The following is a 20,442-nucleotide window of genomic DNA, read 5'->3' as shown; positions in this document are numbered from 1 at the left end:
GACGTTCTCAACGGAACTTTTTATTAATTGCTATGTTTCAAACCGGGAGAAATTATAGACCCACTTTCATTCACGTTTGGGGTCAAACCAAAACGAGACGAGGATGGTCTTGTAGTTTCTTCAGCATGTCAAGTTTTTCTCGATCTGCCCAGGTATTGGTTCTACATATTTTACTTCTGTGTCATTCAGTTCGTGTTGTTACATTAAAACCCCACTCTGTTCTTTCACTAGATAGTTCTCTACGGTGCCATTGGTTAGGATCCGAATAGACAGCAAGTTGACAATCTTCCCCAAATAGCTAGTTTATTTATTTTGCGTCACTTGTCTTTTCATTTGGAAGATTAATTAATTGGCTTCCGATGACGGCAATAGACATCCGATCTATTTTAAGTGAGAGTCAAAGGGGATTGTACGTCTAGCACTGCCAATGACTCTGGAACATGATCCAGACTTCATCTCAGTTTAATTGAATTTGACATCTATCACTGGCAGTCAGAGGGGGGTAGAGTAGCCAAAAATTGTACTCAAGTACAAGTAGGGCGGACTGGGACTAAAAAGCAGACCTGGACTTTGACTCAGCCCAGCCCACAAGAATCACTGAACAAAGGGAAACACAGAACTTCTAGGGGAGTCCGGGGGCTCTCAGGTTTCTTCAGTTTTTTTTCCCCTCTAACCTTCTCCGCGCCACCCTTCTCTTTTCTTTTTATGCCACCACCATCCATATTGTTTATCCACGCTCATCGCTATTGTGCTTCCACAAGGAGTAAGGCTTTACCAAAGTAGGCTACTCTGTGTTTTCTTCGTTCTTCTCCTATCAGATTGGCGGTTAACAACCAGGCGCATTGCTGCCACCTGTCGGATTAGATGTGAACTGTAGATAATCAGAGGATAGGGAGGATAAAAACAGTGAGGTATAGACCCCAATCACCAACGTCACACAATCACGTGATCGCTGTATTGTGCCGCCATAATGTCCGTCCTTGTGTGTCCGTATTGTCAATGATCGAAGTTTCTAAAGGTGGATTCACTTGCAAATTATGGAAGCCCTGGTGCTTTCAGATGCTGTAAACTCATTGGATGACTTCAGGCATGAAAATCTCTCACCTTTCGGCGAAATTCGCCGTTTTGAAGTAAAAAAAGATGACCTACGTGAATCGTGTAGATCCGATGAGAAAACTTTTAAGGGGGGGGGGGTCGGGTGTAGGCATGTGCCGGTTACCTTCACGGTTTACCATGCTATGAAAACGTTGCGGTTACAAAACTACTAAAATTTTCCGTCATACAGTACTACGTATTCGTTATTTTTCATGTGTCGAAAATGCAGCCAGAAGTGGCTTAGCGCGGCAGCGCTGACCCCTTCCCGTTTGATGCTGCGAGTGTCAGTGACGCTATTCCAGCAAACCCAAAAACAAACTTTCCAAACGCAAGGCGTAAATTCTGCAATGCATTGAGCTCTCAAATCGTGGTAACTGAAATATACCAAATGAATACATTTAAAACGTTGTACAATCGTATTTTTCCACGTGTGAGTCGCTTCAACAGTTTAGCTTCATGAAAAAAAAAAAAAAACACACATTTTCCTTTCAAATTCAGTACACAAAGTTACTAAAAACTTACAAAGACGAATGATATGCAAGGAGAAAAAGCTAAGCTAGGAGAGCAACTTCATTGAGGTTAATCACAGCCGCTAAGAGAGAAACAAGTTTGTATGCGGGGAGGAAAAAAAGAGTGTCAAAGATCGCTAATTGCGACAGATGATCTTGTCCTAAGCACAAATTCACGTTCGCTGGACGAGGTGAGGTCTCACTCCCAATTTTTTTTAGATGAATGCATTTGCCAGCATATTGAATTTGGTGAGTAATGGTTTTAATCGTTTTCATATTTTGCGGTATGACAAAGTTACTGCCGTTTGTTGCAGCTTGCGTTGAACACTGCCAGAGCGTCCGGTGAAAAAATAGCTCCCGTTAAGGTAGCTTCAAGCTTGTGTATTTAACGGTAATATAAAAGCAGTGTTGTCAGTAACGCGTTATGTGAGTAATGCGTAACTGTAATCTGATTACTTTCTTTCAGGAAAGAACAATCTAACGCGTTCATTTTTCTAAATCAGTAATCTGAGTAAAATTACTTTCCTTGATGCCTGTACGTTATTATTTTGTTATTGCCCCATAATGTATGTAGAATGAAGAATACTGTAGTCATGGGAGTGACATCACATGCCACATTTTCTAATCGGGGATGGAAAAAAAAAAGGGTCACGTGTATTACCATGATGCGTGAGCCGTGAGCGCTGGGAGTTTGCGGCCAAAACGACATAGCCTTGCTTCCTCGCCAGGACACAATAAAATAGGCAGGAGATACACTACAAACGGCTGCATTTGCACACTGGAAACACAGCCATTACTTCACATTTTTGTCCAGTAAAGATGACAAAAATATCTCCATGCGCTGCGAACTTTGCGCTGGCTCAAAAAGACTGTCGACCGCTACAAGCATCCAATTCAAGCACCACTTGGAATTACAGCACAACAGGTAACACGAAAGCCAGGACTTTTTGATACTGCTCGTGCTCAATCCTGGGTTCAAGCTCAGTTGTTGTTGAAGGTTTTGAAAGCTTAGGTTTAAAGAAATTCTAAATATCCATTTTGCCTCCTCAGCTGTAGTTTTGGCTAAGCAATGCAAACGGCTGTCTCTAAGGTGCTATGGTCACATGATCCGTTCGAAAAATAATTTGGACCCATTATGAAATACAGTAGTTTGAAGGATTCTTGTTCATTTCATTCATTTTTGTTGTTTATTTTATTGCTCTAAAACTTTTATAGACAACATTTTAATGGTCATATTCAATGGTCTTTATTTTAAAGGGGAAGTTCAGAATTTTTTACATTAGGCTTAATCTTTGAGTTAGCCAGGGTTTAATTAGTCATTGGAGTTGATTTGAACAAATTCTGCGCAGTTTGCCAGCTATTTGTTAGTTTCAGGCCTCCGGAGTGGCTAAGCCAGCGCGAGTCAATGGTGGTTGAAATCAACTCCTTCAAGTAACTAAAAACCCCCGCTCGAATATTAAGCCTTATGTGAAAAATTAAAATGGTCAAATTCGCCACATGTAGGACGTTTCGCCGACAGAGGACATTTTGGCATAACGCCGGAACATATTTCCTCCACATCTTTCTCACCTTTTTAACCCCTGACCCATTTTCATGCCTGATGAGTTGCATAAAAGCTGTTATTTGGAAAAGCTTCAGTTGATCCAGTCGCCAGATCCATATTTGAGGCTGAAACCGATGTTTCCTCCCGTCCGGTCCCTTTCCGTGCGTCAGAGCTCGTTCTGAGACCACAAAATTTCCAATCATACTGCAGTTTATGTCACGATGAGGAGTCGGGTACCCAAAATCGGCACCGGCCCGAATATAAACCGACATTTGGTCAGCTGGACGTCACCGTTGTCACGTTTGTAAAATGAAACTTGATCGACAATGGGCCGGTGTGTGCCGAAAAATAGCTGCCCCGCTTAAAAAGTCCCTCCTGACAGGAGCGCTTATTTATAACGCTTTGTTGACATGAAAATATCAAATGATTTCATGGACGCATTACAGTAATGGATTTATGACTGTAAGATCAGTTTTAAATAATTAAATTACACAAAATATTAGTACTGTATTTTAGTAACAAATCGTGGACTGGGCCACATAACCATCTTTGAACAGAAATGTATTAGTCTACAGATTTTCACGACCATATCCCAATGACAGTCCCACAGGTATGGCATTTATTAGTTCAAGCAGGGTAAAATAATACGGTACACGAAAACAGTTTCCGTGTAGGCGCTCCCGTCAGGGGGACATTTCATGCAGGGCGGCTATTTTTCGGCACAACACCTGTTGTTGCGCTCACCTTCTTGCTGCGCGACCGTGGCGACGAGCTTCATAGTCTCCGTCTGATGATGTCTGCGATCGTGTTGGCATCATATTGATGTTTTCGCCGCTGTCTAACGGCTGTCGACACAAACGCATCATGGACCGAGATAAACAAACCTTGCTGCTTTAGAGATTTGCCCTCTTAACAATGGGCACACAGCAACTACTAAAATGACCGTTTATCTTCTCTGTTACTGCAACCAACCACCACACATGCCTTCACCATTTTGATTAATCAATGTTAACGATTGTAAGGAAGGTTTTTGGGTTCGTTTACTAGGCGGTGATTCCTCAGACAAGCAGAAAACACAGTAATAGGAGGAATGTACTAGCGGTAATATGTAAACACGATGAGCTGACGGACAATATGGCGGCACCAGTCAGGGGGGCGGAGTTGTGACGTCACGTGATTGGGGTCTATATATGGCGGCCGTTCTGTGATCCTCCAGAAGCTACAGATTACCAGTCCGCCCCTGAGTACAAGTAAAAAAAAGTATTTGGTGAAAATAATACTCAAGTATTGAGTAGCATTGTGCGTAGTTGATTACAAATGTGTTTGATTTTTTTTTTCTCAGCACAGTTATCTATAGGAACTGTTGTTACAATGATCCTGTACAACAACCCTTTACATAACCACATTAAGCCAAAGAATTACAAAAAAAACCCTCAAAAATCATTGAATTCCGTCGAAAGAAAAAAAATGACATAAATAAAGCATTATTTGACCAAAGAGCATGAGTGCCCTCTAGTGGAGAAAATAGTTCCTAGTTTGAATAGTGAATACAGTAGTTCCTTCTTAATTACTATTATGAAATTAAAATGATCATATCTCCGGTTTTCCGTGGTCAGTCGACTCCAAATAAAGACTGGGAGAGAAGTTAAAATCTGCGCTATCAAGCACTGTTGTTTTTTGCAGCCCTTTTAATTTTCATCTCAGTCTTAGTCTTTTGGAATTAGTCTTCGTCATATTTTAGTCATTTCAAAATGTGTTTGTCTTCATGCAGTTTTTGTTGACTCAGACTAATTTTGTCTAGTTTTAGTCAGTTTACTCAGCGTTTTCATCTGTAAAATTAAAAAAATAAATGAATAAAGGTTTCCAACTATTTCAAATGAACATTGACAGATGAGCACATTGTAGCTTCTACAAGCATCAACAAATATATCACAAACTTAGTGATAATACACGGTCAGCAGGAAAACAGTATTTCCAATCATAAGCATCTGACACCATGAACTGTATGTTAAAAAAAAAAAAAAAAAAATCCGAGAGTGCTAACGGGAATTCTATGCTATTGCTATTAGTTACATTTAGTGTGTGATCACCACTTACCACAGACCTTTAAGGGCTAAAGCAACATTGCATTTTCTCTCTTGCCAAGATAAGGAAACATCTCACCTTGTGTGTTGTATAGCAATCAATGGGGAGACTGGAGATTACACTGGTGAGTCGGGGGGACGCAGCATGTCACTTTGGTGACACAACCAAACAATGCTATGATGCAGGCTAACTACACATAAAAATGTCACACATTGTGAAGATGTGACGAAAATTATGCGAATTTTCGTCTCGTTGGACGAAAACTGGCATTCATTCCGTTATGTTTTAGTCCCCGAAGAGTTTTTAGCTCGTTATCGTCTCGTCATTGTCATGAAAAAATATTATAGTTATTAGAGGTGTGCAAAATTTCCGATTCTTAGATTATTCGCGATTCGGCCGTGGAAGATTCGAGAACGATTCACAAACATCCAAATTCCGATTATTGAAATATGCCAAATAAAGCAGAAGTACGACACACTCAGCGCGCTGCGCGGTCTTCGGTACGCAATTAGGGACGGAGCGAGAGTAGCTAAACATCATGCTTCTCATTACCCGGCCCCTCGGGTAACGCCAATGCTCAACTCACGGCTCTAGCTCAACTCATGCCACGAGATTAAAAAAAAAACAACAACATACCTGACTGCTGCCGAAAAGCTGCTACAAGCCACATTATGTTACGGTAGATATCATTTATATAGGACTAGATGCATTATAGCTTCGGTATCGTTACCAGCACATCTACAAAAAACTAGATGCGGGCGTTAGTAACGGCCGCCATCTTAAAGCAGTACACTTCCCTGCAAGGCTGTTGTTGCGAACCTTCCAAGCGAACCTAATTAACTTTTTATCTAAAATACTCCTAAATCGGTAAAATATTGACTTGAATCTATCCTTAAAATAGTTTTAAAACTTTTACATGTTGAAAGTAGACAAAAGAGAAATTATGGACTAACAGGATCAATTTTAACAACTTTAACGGTTGATTCACAACATTAAATTAATTGAAAGTAGTTTAAAGCTGCTGATATAGAATGGGGACTGGAGTTTTTTATTTACTGTTATTTTTGTATATTTGTTTACTGCTATATGTTAACTTGATACTCAAATAGTAGTTTGGTTTAGCCTGAGAGGATTTTTGAACAATTTTGGAACTAATGTACAAAACAAATTAAAAAAAAAAAAAAAAGGAGTGGGGTGCATCAATAATCGTTTTATAATTGAATCGGAGCCTCTGAATCGTAATCGTAATCGAATCGTTAGGTGCCCAAAGAGTCCCAGCTCTAATAGTTATAGTCATCGTTGACGAAAACGCTGCTTTCAAGTCATGTTGAGGGGAGCGCTCTATGTCAAATACTTACTTTTTTTTTTTACAGTGCTTTAAAGACGCCATGTGATTGAACAGGCTGGCATGATCTTAGAACGGCAAGCTTGCGTCTGGTATAATGGAGTCATGTGATTATTGTTGCAACGGCTTATTGGTGAAATTAGTAGAGCTACTTTTGGCATCGCTGGCAAAAAAATTAATAAATCTAATATGAAGAATAAAGAGGAAAAATGTACGACTCTTGTGTAGCCCAAAGTAGTGGAGTAATAGTAGTGTTTTTTGTTCACAAATCTACTCAAGTAAAAGTAAAACGTATGGTTTAGTATAACTACTCTTAGAAGTACATTTTTCTCAAAAAGTTACTCAAGTAAATATAACGGACTACATGTAACGCGTTACTATAAACTACCCACCTCTGCTGATAGTGGATGAGGTAATGTGTTCGGAGCGTTAAAAAGCAGTGTCCGTAATTTGAGAAATTAAGTAGTTTGAAAGGTGACAGTAGTAGTATGTTTTGGTCCCGTGCCATTGGTATATAACGTTATGTACTTTTGTTTCTCCATCTTTTTAGCAATGGGCCACCTTTGCTCGCTCGTGGTTCCTGATTGATGCCCGAATGCAGCCACCTGGGAAAATAGCAACCATGTGCTCTGTCAGGCTGCAAGGGAAGCACAAACCTATTTATCACGCACTCAGTGAGTTATCACACAACATTGTATAATCCTTTGATTTAAAATATTTCATATTTCCCCCAAAATAGGTAGTTGCGTTGCTAGTGAATGTATTTGAAAACAATGAGAAAAGTGTTAAAACCCCTTTTTAAAGGATATTCTTTGTTGGTTGTCACTATTTTCCTATATTCTCTTAATTTGTTTTTAGTCATTGTTTTGTTTAACAAAAGTGATATAAAGCTTTAAAAAGTTACAATGCAACTATGATATTGTCACATTTATTTTTTAGTCCCTATATATTCACATTTTAGCATGTACATAAACATAAACCTGGACATAAATTTTGTTTTTGTCGTTTGGGATACTTTGGTGTCTGCTTGGTGGATTATGTGGCTAGTTTGCCTTACAGTCAGACTTTCTGGGTCTGGGTTTGAATTTATGCCATTCTGTGTGAAGTCTGCCTGTTCTCCTTGGGCTCCCTACATTAAATAAAATGTTTTTCGAACTTTTCCAAAAGTGTGAATAAGTTTTATTTGTCAGTATGCCCTCTGTGATTAACTTATGACTTGACTTTACATCTTGCCCGATGGTCCCCTAGGGTAGTGTCTAGAGCTGAAACGAATACTCGAGCAACTCGAGTAACTCGAGTTTAAAAACTGATCCGAGTAATTTTATTCAACTCGAGTAATCGTTTATTTTGACAGCTCTAAGCATCACGTTTTGCTTGGACTACTTTTAATGCGGGACAACGCGCTGATGTCACGTGCGGAGAGGAACAAAGGGGGGGGAAAAAAAAAAAACCTTACTGCAGCCAACAGCCGCTACAAACGACGCCGACGTTGCTAAATACTAGCCCGCATGATGCTACGTTGGTTGCAGGTAGCGTCTGATGAGTCTCATAGAGATCGCATGTATGTTGAACTAGATGCGAAATGACAGACTCGGCTGCATCTGGGCAGCGTTGGTAAACAGCCGCCATCTTAAAGCAGTAGCGCGTTAAGCGCTAATAAAGAGCGCTAAGCGCTAATAAATAAGATTAACGCTACTGTCACTACTAGCTCACGTAACGTTAGCCCTGCGGAGGGCTAGGTTTCTATAAATTATGACCACTGTCGATCCGTGGCTAACATGTCTTACATACAGGCTTTAACATAACATAGCATTGTGGAGTGATGAGGGTGTAAAATAAAAACTTAATGCTAACTATCAATTTTAGCTCAGTAGTCATTGCTGGATAAAACACCAAGTAGCACTGGTCCCTAATGTGCTCCAATACAGCCTGTATCATACATTTATTTTGAACACTGCAAAAACTCAAAATCCTATCAGGATTTACAGTTTAGACTAACTTAAAACTTAACTAGAACTTAAAAATGGCTTGACAGAAATAGAAATTCAATTGGAACACGTGGGAAAAAATCCTAACTTTTAGGTGATGTGTGTTATTAAGCGTAACGGCATTTTTAGGTAAGATATATAATTTTTTTTTTTTTAATAAGATCTAAAAGTTTTTTGAGTGAAAGCAGTGAATTAGTCTTTTTTTTTTTAATTCATGTTACATCTCAGATGCAATTGTTGGCTGTTTTCAACAATATACATCGAAAATAAAGACATTAATTGACTGAAAATGGTTCAAGATTAGATGAAATGTCTTGTTTTCTCATATATATTTATAATTGCTCTTCACCTAAAAATATATTTGTTTTATCCGATTACTCGATTAATCGATAGAATTTTCAGTCGATTACTCGATTACTAAAATATTCGACAGCTGCAGCCCTAGTAGTGTCCAGATCAACCCTTGAGATATCCTCTGTGAATAAATAACACATTTACTGTATTTATGTTGGTTTAAATTGTGTGATCTGTGTGCAGGTGACTGTGGTGACCATGTAGTTGTAATAAACAGCAAACACATTGCCTTCTCTGGAAATAAATGGGAGCAGAAAGTTTACTCATCACATACAGGGTGAGTAGACGAGATATATCTGTGAATTAAAAAAAAAAAAAGCCCATTAAATAGGAATTCCCACAAAATTGTACAATTACAAGTACCGGTAATTGTTCTGAAATGTTTTTATCACTTATTTTATTTAGTGTTTGCCAGACATTTACAGGAAACTGAGCCGCAGAACAATACTGTAGTATTCAACTAAGTGGCAGAAAGTGTATCCACTTGTTATCATTGCACAACAGGGTATTTTATGACATACACACTATATAAGTTAATACTGTGTATATTGAGACGTAAATCACCATTATTTCAATTGCCCCATAATTTAGGTATTCATACTTTTTGTGACATGTTTGTTTGGTTGTGTGCTTTGAGATTTTTGTAATCAAGGTTGGGAAACATTGCTCAATGAAGTACGGTGTTGAACATACCATGCTCATTGTGTTTTATTCCTCTTTCATCAAAAGATATCCTGGGGGCTTCAAACAGGTCACTGCTGCACAGCTCCACCAGAAAGACCCCAAAGCTGTAAGAACCACTAAGATCCGACTGCACACACAACTCCCATCTTTTCACTGAGCACATTCTATTATCATTGTTTTTTCATAAGGCTGTATAATACTACTGTGGTAATAATGCTGTTATACTAGCACATCTTTTGAGCTTGGGGTTCGAATCCAACAGAGGTCATAAGTCACATTCGAACATAGCTACTTTCAAACTTGTCTTCTCCCATCAGATCGTGAAGTTAGCTGTGTATGGTATGTTGCCTAAGAATCTGCACAGACGTACCATGATGCAGCGCTTGCACATCTTTCCTGAAAATGTAAGTGAACATCAGCACTTTTATATATGTATATGGCGGAAAACGCAGGCAAGACTGGAAAAGCCGTTTCTGCTCTTGCACTCCACTTTAAATTGTAATATTGTTGTATTTTAAGCCAAAAGAACTGTTGTGTTTGATAGAACAATGTGTCTATATGCTGCCATAGCAGATTCATGGCGCATTGGGCCCCCGAACTATTTTTAATTTGTCTTTTTTACCCTGGAAACCCCTGATTACAGACGTCGCGCAACTGCTTTTGTTTCAACCCAGCCATAAAACGAAGGTAATTAATTAAACTTATTATTCAAAATGTCTGTCATTTTTAGCTTAGAATTATTAATTGATGTCTAATCTTTCTTTAAAAAAAAAAAAAAAAAAAAAAAACGACTTTAAAAAATTATTCACTCGCATATTTTAAACTTTTAAACAAATTACGTCACAATGAAAAAAATGTAAATGTAAAAAACAATGTAAAAAAAGTCACGGATATCTACCTCATAACTATCGCTTAATTGTATTTTTTTTTGTTACTGTCGAATTTTCTTTGATATGTTAGATGATAAATAATCGATCCAAAAAAAGAAAAATTGAAGGAAAAAAAAAAGTTTAATTGGGTAAATATATGACAAAGAAAATCTCGACCACTCCTTGTTGTCTGCGATTTCTGCATCGCGACCTTTTTTATATTACCATGTTTCACCCATAAAATTCCCCAAAAATCCAGCTGTGGTCATTCACAGATGTGTCTTGACACTCAGTGATACATGCTACATGGACTTTTTGGATCGAAACAAGGTAAGTACGCGATAATATCTTGTTTAAGTCATGGCGTCTGTAATGCTGCTCTTTCATGCTCTCACCTCCAGATAGGGTTTCACTGTTAAATGTTTTTTTTTAAATGCCCTCCTGTTCAAAATTTTTCTTCCCCCAGAAAATTGAGTTTTTAAGCTTTCCATTGATGTATCACACATGCATATCAGACAATTTTGAAAAAGTTGGCCAAATTGGGGGTCTCTAGTGATGAAAGTGGGCCAGAACGGTCAGGAATGCAGTTCCGATATAAGATTCAGGGCTGGAATGCTGTTCCAGTACACGGTGCTTTGATTCCGAAAAAAAGACAGCAACTGTCAAAACGCTATGTTAAAAAAAAAAAAAAAAAGCTAAGCTGCCACACATGCATTTCAGCTCCAAGAAGAAAACAATATACCGACATCAGATTTACATACACAAGTTTTAACAACAAGCATAATAAAGTGCTTGTGTAGTGTAATCCGTTTCCACCTATATTTATTATTGATTTTATTCCACGGACGGTATGGAGGTTTCCCCAGCTGCTGCAGTTTTCTGAGTCTGACGATGATGAGTCACGTCAATGTGCGAATACACGCAGCAAAGCAAAACACCTGGACTCATTTATCCGTTCAATTAGCTGACATACTGACATGTGACCACCAGAGATGGTTAGCTCTGATTGGTTTAAAATGTGCATTTTTCTGGAACAGCAAAAAATAAATAAATAAAATAAAGCTTGTTGAATTGATGCGACAAAAAAGGGCAATGCAACATATAATGGATCAAATCTTTAAGAGCATCGAAAGAGTTGAGGAGGCTTATTTATCATATTTAGTTTTATTTACTCTGATGGGGAGGTTCAGAACATCTTAGCTGTCAATGTGCACTTTGGACTTATATTTTTTCATTTATGTTAGGCTACTTATTCATTTCCTTATGATTTTAAAAAAGTCAATGTTTGCGCGATCTTCAAAATATATTCCATTTCCCTCTGCATAATATAAATAATATGTACTTATTTTTCTGAATGTATTTTACTTATATCTTTACTATTAAAAAAAGTAATTGTTTACATTAACTTCAATTTTAATATATATCCTATGTTCTTAAGTAGTTAAAATTGAGATTTGACATTTAGTATGTGAAGAAATGAAGGAAAATAAAAATTAGGATATGTAGGTTGGGGTTATTGCTGTTTTTGTTAACTTTTGTTTTGCAAATCATTGAAAAAAATACAATTTTTAATGAAAATCACTTTTTGTATGTGTTATAGAAATAACTGCGCTAAAACGGTTTTCTTTGCTTTTCAGTAGTTTAAGAGGTTTGACCCCCCAACCCCCCCTCCCCCCCCCCCAAAAAAAATGAAATAAATAAATAAAATTTCTGGCTCCGTGGCGACCTTCACGTCGGGGAGTTCCGGCAAGAAATTCTAGCCATTTTCACCCCTGAGGGTCTCAGAGCAGAACTTCAAGTCACCTGAGTGTTTTCTGCCATATATATATTGTATTGCCTGCTCTCAAATGCTTAATCATTTTTCATGATTGATCAAAGTCAAGATGTATTTACAGTATCATTTATATTTACATATATATTTACAGAGAAAATACAATTCATGATTTTGTCTCAATTGTCAAGGCCAGGGGTGCTCATTACGTCATTCACGATCTACCAATTGATTGGAACGTGAGTGTGAGCAACTCCGCGCTTTAGGGTACCTCCGGGAAGTTGTCTCCTTGAAAAGTAGATCTTGGAGCAAAAAAGAATGAGCACCCCTGATCAAGGCAATTGTGTGTCTTTAAAAATAAACTGCTGTATGTTTAGCATATTACTCTTGTAATGTGATTTAAAATCCTTGTAAGGTGAAATTCAGCTTTCCATCTCAATAAAGTTCTTTTGCACACCCCACAGAAAACATGAACACACATCCAAATAAGACTAAATGGTGTAGACCCGTGCCTTGCTCTAGAGCCACTTGTCATTTTAGTTTCATAGTAGAACACAAAATGAGTCATGACAAAGAAGCTCATGATTTATTCCTCATAATATTATAACATTTATGGATGTCTCGATGCTGATTTTTTTTTACTTCCGATCTGATTTTTTTTTTTCAAGGTATGTTTTGCCAATACCAATCCGATACCTATGTTTTAAACCAGAAAAATAATTCAAAAAATAATATTTTTGGTATTTAACCGAGCTCTTCTGGTACCCCGTCAAGAATATTACACGATGCTCTGTTAGTCATTAGCTTCTAAAGCGCAGTCGTCTCGCTCAGCAGCCATATTTGCATAGTGGTTTGATTTACAGCAGCCGAAAAGCATGATGGTACTGAAAACACGCGACTACTGGATAGGATCTTATCTTGTCACCAAATCCGATTCTCCAAAAATAGACGTATCAGGTTCCTATACCGATACTGAGTATTGGATCCGGGCATCCCTAATTACATTTGGTAGTACCTTAGACATTTTAACATTTTACAGTGAAGAAAATAAGTATTTAAACACGCTGCTATTTTGCAAGTTCTCATACTTAATAATCATGGGTGGGTCTGAAATTTTCATCATAGGTGCATGTCCAATGTTAGAGATATAATCTAAATAGAAAAATTCAGCAATTACAAGTATGATTTTTTTAACGATTTTTTTGTGTGATACAGCTGCAGATAAGTATTTGAACACCTGGGAAAACAAATGTTAATATTTGGTACAGTAGCCTTTGTTTGCAATTACAGAGGTCCTTTAGGGTTTTCACCAGGTTTGCACACACTGCAGGAGGGATCTTGACCCACCCCTCCTACATATCTTCTCTAGATCAGTCAGGTTTCTGGGCTGTCGCTGAGAAACACAGATTTTGAGCTCCCTCCTAAGGTTTTCTATTGGGTTTAGGTCTGGAGACTGGCTAGGCCATGCTAGAACCTTGATATGCTTCTTACGGAGCTATTCCTTGGTTTTCCTGGCTGTGCACTTCGCATCATTGTCATGTTGGAAGACCCAGCCACGACCCATTTTCAATACTCAGACTTAGGGAAGGACGTTGTTCCCTAAAATCTCAAATTACAGGGCCCCAGTCATCCTCTCTTTAATACAGTGCACTCGTCCTGTCCCATGCACAGAAAAAACACCGCCTAGGCATGATGCTACCACCCTCATGTTTCACAGTAGGGAAGGTGTTCCTGGGATATTACTCATCATTCTTCTTCCTCTGAGCACAGTTAGTGGAATTATGACCAAAAAGTTATATTTTGCTCTCATTTGACCACAAAACCTGCTCCCATGACTCCTCTGCATCATCCAAATGGTCATAGGCAAACTTAAAATGGGCCTTGACATGTGCTGGTTTAAGCAGGGGAACATTCCGTGCCATGCATGATTTCAAACCATGACGTCTTAGTGTATTACCAACAGTAACCTTGGAAATGGTGGTCCCAGCTCTTCTCAGGTCATTGACCAACTCCTGTCGTGTAGTTCTGGGCTGATTCTTCACCTTTTTTGAGGATCATTGAGACCCCATGAGGAGATATCTTACATGGCGCTCCACTCCGATTGAGACTGACTGTCATGTTTAGCTTCCATTTTCTAATGATTGTGCTAACATTGGACCTTTTTTGACCAAGGTGCTTGGTAATTGCTCAGTAGCCCTTACCAGCCTTGTGGAGGTGTACTATTTTGTCTCTGGTGTCTTTGGACAGCTCTGTGGTCTTGACCTTGTTACAAGTTTGAGTCTTACTAATTGTATAGAGTAGGCAGGTGTCTTTATGCAGCTATCGACCTCAAACAAGTGCATCTGATTCAGGATAATACATGGAGTGGAGGTGGACTTTTAATAGGCGGACTAACAGGTCTTTCAGGGTCAGAATTCTAACTGATAGACAGGTGTTCAAATACTTATTTGCCGCTTCATCGCACAAATAAATTGTTTAAAAAAATCATGCATTGTGATTTCTGGATTTTTCTTTATAGATTCTCTCTCACAGTGGACATGCACCTTCGATGAAAATTTCAGACTCCTCTTTGATTTCTTAGTGGGAGAACTTGCAAAATAGCAGGGTGTTTAAATACTTATTTTCTTCACATATTTTTACACATGAATCATGCCTGGGAAGAGCTATTCGTTCTTGTAGTGTCCCTTATCTGCAGTAGGTGGCGCCATTCGACTTATTACAACTTAAAGCTTCAGTCTGCAGCTTTGATATGAGTATGGAAATGCATGAATAATTTGTGAAAGATAATTCTCCCAACAATGCCTTTATATAAGGGTTTGGCAGCATTAAAGCATAAACAAAGTACGTTAAAATAATTTACCCTGAATCACATGATGATAAAAGCGACACCCCACCACAGCATTGCCGTTTGCATCTTTAATAACTAGTAAAGTTTCAACAGAACTGCATGCCAGCAGTTCCCTCGAGTGGTGTGAAAGGTCTTTTTGATGCCATAGTATTTTTGTCTTGGGCTTTGTTGGTGCCCTTAATGAATATTTATCTCCACCTACCTTGAGTCATTAATAAGCCTGTGGAGAGGCCTTGGAGAGTAATATGTTAAGGTTGTGCAAAGGTTTAAAAGGCAGCAATAGCTCAGTCGGCAAGGACTTGACTGGCGGGGGGTGCAGATAAAAAGTCACTGTGTCCTTATTTGTGTTTAATTCTGAAAATTCTAAGTGCTTACTGGACACCCGCCAGTTGCTTCTTCAGCACTACCGAGGTGCTCTTGAGCATGACACTGAACCTCCAGTGAGTGCTATAACTAGTAGCACTCCAGGAAAATTCTCCTTTTAGAGTGAATGCCTGTTATATCTTGCTTCTTCCATTTTTATTGTGGCTTCATCACAGATTTTTAAGGGATCAATTTTTACAGGTTTATGTAATGGTATACAGCACTGACAAGTCTAGACTTTGAATTTGAGCCTTCAATGTTTTCAACATCAACGTCTGATGAGATGTTAACCTCGTGCTACAATATCGCAGTATCACGTTATTGTAATTGCAGCTGGAAAAATACAGTGAGGAGCAGAAGTATTTACACCCCTTGTGATTTTGCAAGTTCACTCACTTAGAAAATAGGTAGAGGTCTGAAATTTCAATCATAGATGCATTTCCACTTACGGAGAGAGAACCTTAAAAATCCGTAACTCACATTGTATGATTTTAGGGCCCGAGCACCAACATGGTGCGAAGGCCCTATTCTTATGCTAAGGATAATTATTATTCTTTTTTCATGGCAAATGAAAAACACCCATTCGGAGGTCTTAACATGCTCAAAAATTCACCAGAATTTGCACAAACATGCGGATTCGCCAAAATTTCGATAATTTGGCAACGTTGTGAAAGAATATCAAAAAATGGCTCCCCATGGAATTTTTAAAAAGGGCCTCTCCATTTAGGTTTTTTCAACGTAGAGCGATGAAATTTGGGGAGTCGATACCTTGTGTAAAATGCTTCAAAAAGTCTCTGCACCCATATTCCAAACCCAGAAGGAAATCGGGTATTTTAGATTGAATATTGAAAAACATGCCATTTTTGTCGAAAACCAGGGTGCACGTTTGAGACCATTGCGCCGAGGCAGTTAGTTGGATCCTCCTCAAAATTGGTGAGATGCTTCATGAGACATATGAGATGTTATCAAAATGGTGAGTTTTCATTCACGGGCCTGACCTGGGCGGAGTACCAAAGTCGGGCTTATTTGGGGATTAGGGTTAGGGTTTAGGGTTAGGGCTTCTTCAGGGCAAATGAAAATGGCCAATTTGAAGTTCTGAACATGCTCGAAAACTCACCAAAATTTGCACATATGAAAATGGTGACTTTTCATTCACGGGCCTGACCTGTGCGGGGCGGTTTTTTTTGTGTGTGTTAGGGTTAGGGTTTAGGGTTAGGTTTCACACTCTGCTACTTCTTCTGTGGAAGAAAAAAATACTATGTGTTTTTCGATGAAATATTTAAGGGATAAAAGCACTTCTTCTGTGGGAGAAACAAAATACTATGTACTTTTCAATGAAATATATTAGGGATAAATTAGTTCATCTGATGACAGCAGTGAAAAACTGCTTTGACTCATTAAGGCTGTTGCTTTACACTCTGCTACTTCATCTGTAGGAGAAAAAAAGATACAATGTATTTTTCATCGTGCCAAAGTCGTACATTTTTTTCACAAAACACCGAATTCAGAAAATGACTAATAACTCCCTGATACAACGTTCAATCTTTTTCATATTTGGCATGTACGTGATGTATCCCAGCCTGAACTCGACTTCATTGAAGTATCACCCATTAGGCCCGGCGCCCCCTGCTGGGAACAGGAAATGTCCTTTTTTACGAGACCGACTCCTCCTGGAAGGGAAAATAACCTAATGAGCCCCAAAAAAAATCACCGAAAAGAAATTGGAGAAATTATTATTATTATTATTATTATTATTATTATTAGGTGGTTGATATGTCTTATTTTCTTGGATTATTCTTTTTTCATGGCAAATGAAAAGGACCCTTGCTTTTTTGACATTATGTCGAAGCGTAGGCCAAATGTATTTAGCATCCAAAAAAAATCTCTGAAAAGAAATTGGAGAAATCGATAGGTTCCCTGCCGAGAAATTGGAGAAATCGATACGCTCTCCCTCGGGCCCGTTGAGTCCTGCTTACAGGGCTAGTTTAAATAAGTTATTTGTAATTTGCTTGTGTTAATAAGTATTTGTACCCGTGAGAAAATCAGTGCTAATATTTAGTGCAGCAGCTTTTGTTTCTAATTAGAGGTCAGACGCTTTCTGTAGTTCTTCACAGGGTTTTCACATATGGAAACAGGGATTTTGGCCCATTCTTCCTCACAAATCATCTCTAGATCTGTCAAGTTTCGGGGCTGTCGTTGAGAAACACAAAGTTTCAACTCCATCCAAAGATTTTCTTTTGTATTGAGGTCTGGAGACTGGCTAGGCCACTCCAGAAATTTGACATGCTTTTTACGCAGCCACTCCTAGGTCAGCTTGGCTGTGTGCTTCGGATCATTGTCATGTTGGAAGATCCATGTTGGAAGGAGGTTGTGGCTCAAAATCTGACGATACATTTCACCATTCATCATCTGCTTTATACAGTACAGTCGTCCTGTCCGTTTTGCTGAAAAGCAGCCCCGAAGCATGAGGTTTCCACCCTCATACTTCACAGTGGGGATGGTGTTCTTGGGATTGTACTCATCCTCCTTTTTCCTCTAAGCACGACAAGTAAAGTTTGCACCAAAAAGTTCTACTTTGGTCTCATCTGACCACATGACTTTCTCCCATTTTCTCCCAATACAATTAATTTTAAGGTAACTCTTAGTTTATTAGTGTGACGGGTTACACGCGGGTCCGTCATTTGCGGTGCCTTGCCTTCAAGGGTATGTGGTGGCATTTGACCTGCTAGCTTAGTGGTCAGAGCAAACGTCATTCGTCTCCGACGCGTCGTGCGCGCGGGTTCAAGTCCTGGTCAGAACGTGTTGAATGGATCGCGTCGCACGGCGCTGCTTCAAGACTTTCGATTATACTATTAACGTTATTTTTTCCGCAGGTTAAATGTCGCATGTGTACTTTGTATATGACTAACCTGTCATATACAAACAGTTGCCACCTCCTCAATCCTGAAGCATTATTGGGCCAAGCCTGAGAATGAAGTTTCTGATAATCCCAAAATAAACACAGGTATAGAGCCATTCCTTTACTTTCCCACAGTTTCTTTTTTGGTAATTTATTAGAAATCTGTAATTAAGCTATTATTCATTTTTTTGTCCACTTCAATTTCTTTCTGATGGGCTATGGTAGCACTTAGATGACGAAGTGGGGAGTCAAGGAGGCAATGCAACTGTAGATGAAATTGCAAAAGTGCAACGATGCATGGCTGAGCTGAGCATGGCACGCAATGCCGATTTTCTTCAATACTGGAGGAGCCAATGGACATCTTATCCAAACCTCTTTCAACTGGAAATTCTTGTGCATGCTGGCATCGTTGGTTCCATGCGAGTGTGTTGTCCACAACAGGCTTGTTTTAAAAAAAAAAAAAAAAAAGTAACCAACTAAATTTTAAACATAAAAAAAAAACTATGTTTTTGAATAAAATTTTTTCAGAACAAAAAGTCCACAAGCATCCTCATTCACCTATTTATTATTACTTACATTTTCACATTATAATATATGTTCACATAATTTAAAGATATGGAATAATGCAATATGAATGCAAAGACTTAAATGATTTGATTTTACATGCTATGGCGTACCGCAAGCAACACGTCACTTCCGCTCATTAATATTCATGACATTAGCTACTGTTGCTAAGTAGGGACAAGTCACCGTTTGTCCCTAATAGGAAATGAATGGAAATCGTGTACGAAGGAGATGTTTACAGAGCTAAACCTAACAATTCTCTCCGAAAATGATGTGCCTGGTGCCAAACTCACTGGCAAAGATGTGGAAGAACATAAAAATGTTCAGTTAAAGAGATGGCTTGAGTGTCGAAGGCTGAAAAAGACGAAAAAAAACGAGCCGACCTAAGCATAGCTTTAGCTTTTTTATCGACGCGACTGACAATGACATTCTCCTGTTTCAACAAGCTATCCTTTACCATCAGCCCTGTGTTTCTTATGTATCCTCTGGTTGTCCTTCGTTTCTTACCGTTCTTGGGGGTAATTTAGTTAGCTTTGTGTAGCGATCGCAAATGCTACTCTGTGACAGCCAAAGAACACTTAATTTTTTCATTGATAACACATCTTAATTCTATAATTTATTTACACTTCCCCCTTACTAAAGTTGTTTTTGATATATATATACTGGACTGTCTCAGAAAATTAGAATACACAATATTCTAATTTTCTGAGACAGTCCTGTACATTAATCCACCATTTAAAGCAGGGGTGTCCAAACTTTTTGCAAAGGGGACCAGATTTGGCGTGGTAAAAATGTGGGGGGCCGACCTTGGCTGACGTCCTTTACATAGAACAATATACAGGACTGTCTCAGAAAATTAGAATATTGTGTATTCTAATTTTCTGAGACAGTCCAGTATATATATATACAGTGCCTTGCAAAAGTATTCGGCCCCCTTGAATCTTGCAACCTTTCGCCACATTTCAGGCTTCAAACATAAAGATATGAAATTTAATTTTTTTGTCAAGAATCAACAACAAGTGGGACACAACCGTGAAGTGGAACAACATTTATTGGATAATTTAAACTTTTTTAACAAATAAAAAACTGAAAAGTGGGGCGTGCAATATTATTCGGCCCCTTTACTTTCAGTGCAGCAAACTCACTCCAGAAGTTCAGTGAGGATCTCTGAATGATCCAATGTTGTCCTAAATGACCGATGATGATAAATAGAATCCACCTGTGTGTAATCAAGTCTCCGTATAAATGCACCTGCTCTGTGATAGTCTCAGGGTTCTGTTTAAAGTGCAGAGAGCATTATGAAAACCAAGGAACACACCAGGCAGGTCCGAGATACTGTTGTGGAGAAGTTTAAAGCCGGATTTGGATACAAAAAGATTTCCCAAGCTTTAAACATCTCAAGGAGCACTGTGCAAGCCATCATATTGAAATGGAAGGAGCATCAGACCACTGCAAATCTACCAAGACCCGGCCGTCCTTCCAAACTTTCTTCTCAGACAAGGAGAAAACTGATCAGAGATGCAGC

At 38.7% G+C, this 20,442-nt stretch overlaps 1 protein-coding gene across 1 annotated transcript in view; it reads left to right on the top strand.

Annotated features, from left to right (window-relative positions):
• The first annotated feature begins 58 nt into the window (after positions 1 to 58).
• mrpl13 (mitochondrial ribosomal protein L13) overlaps positions 59 to 20,442 on the top strand; it is a 32,627-nt gene continuing 12,243 nt past the window's right edge. Inside the window, exons 1-5 of the mRNA XM_057835084.1 lie at positions 59 to 152; positions 7,128 to 7,251; positions 9,103 to 9,196; positions 9,649 to 9,709; positions 9,921 to 10,007. Coding sequence (XP_057691067.1) covers positions 126 to 152; positions 7,128 to 7,251; positions 9,103 to 9,196; positions 9,649 to 9,709; positions 9,921 to 10,007 — 393 coding nt within the window. The 5' untranslated portion in view covers positions 59 to 125. The remainder of the gene's footprint in view (positions 153 to 7,127; positions 7,252 to 9,102; positions 9,197 to 9,648; positions 9,710 to 9,920; positions 10,008 to 20,442) is intronic.

This window comes from Corythoichthys intestinalis, chromosome 4 (genome assembly GCF_030265065.1).
Source record: "Corythoichthys intestinalis isolate RoL2023-P3 chromosome 4, ASM3026506v1, whole genome shotgun sequence".
Lineage (NCBI taxonomy): Eukaryota > Metazoa > Chordata > Actinopteri > Syngnathiformes > Syngnathidae > Corythoichthys > Corythoichthys intestinalis.
Note: the sequence above shows the minus strand (reverse complement) of the source record. Positions and strands in the feature narration are given on the sequence as shown.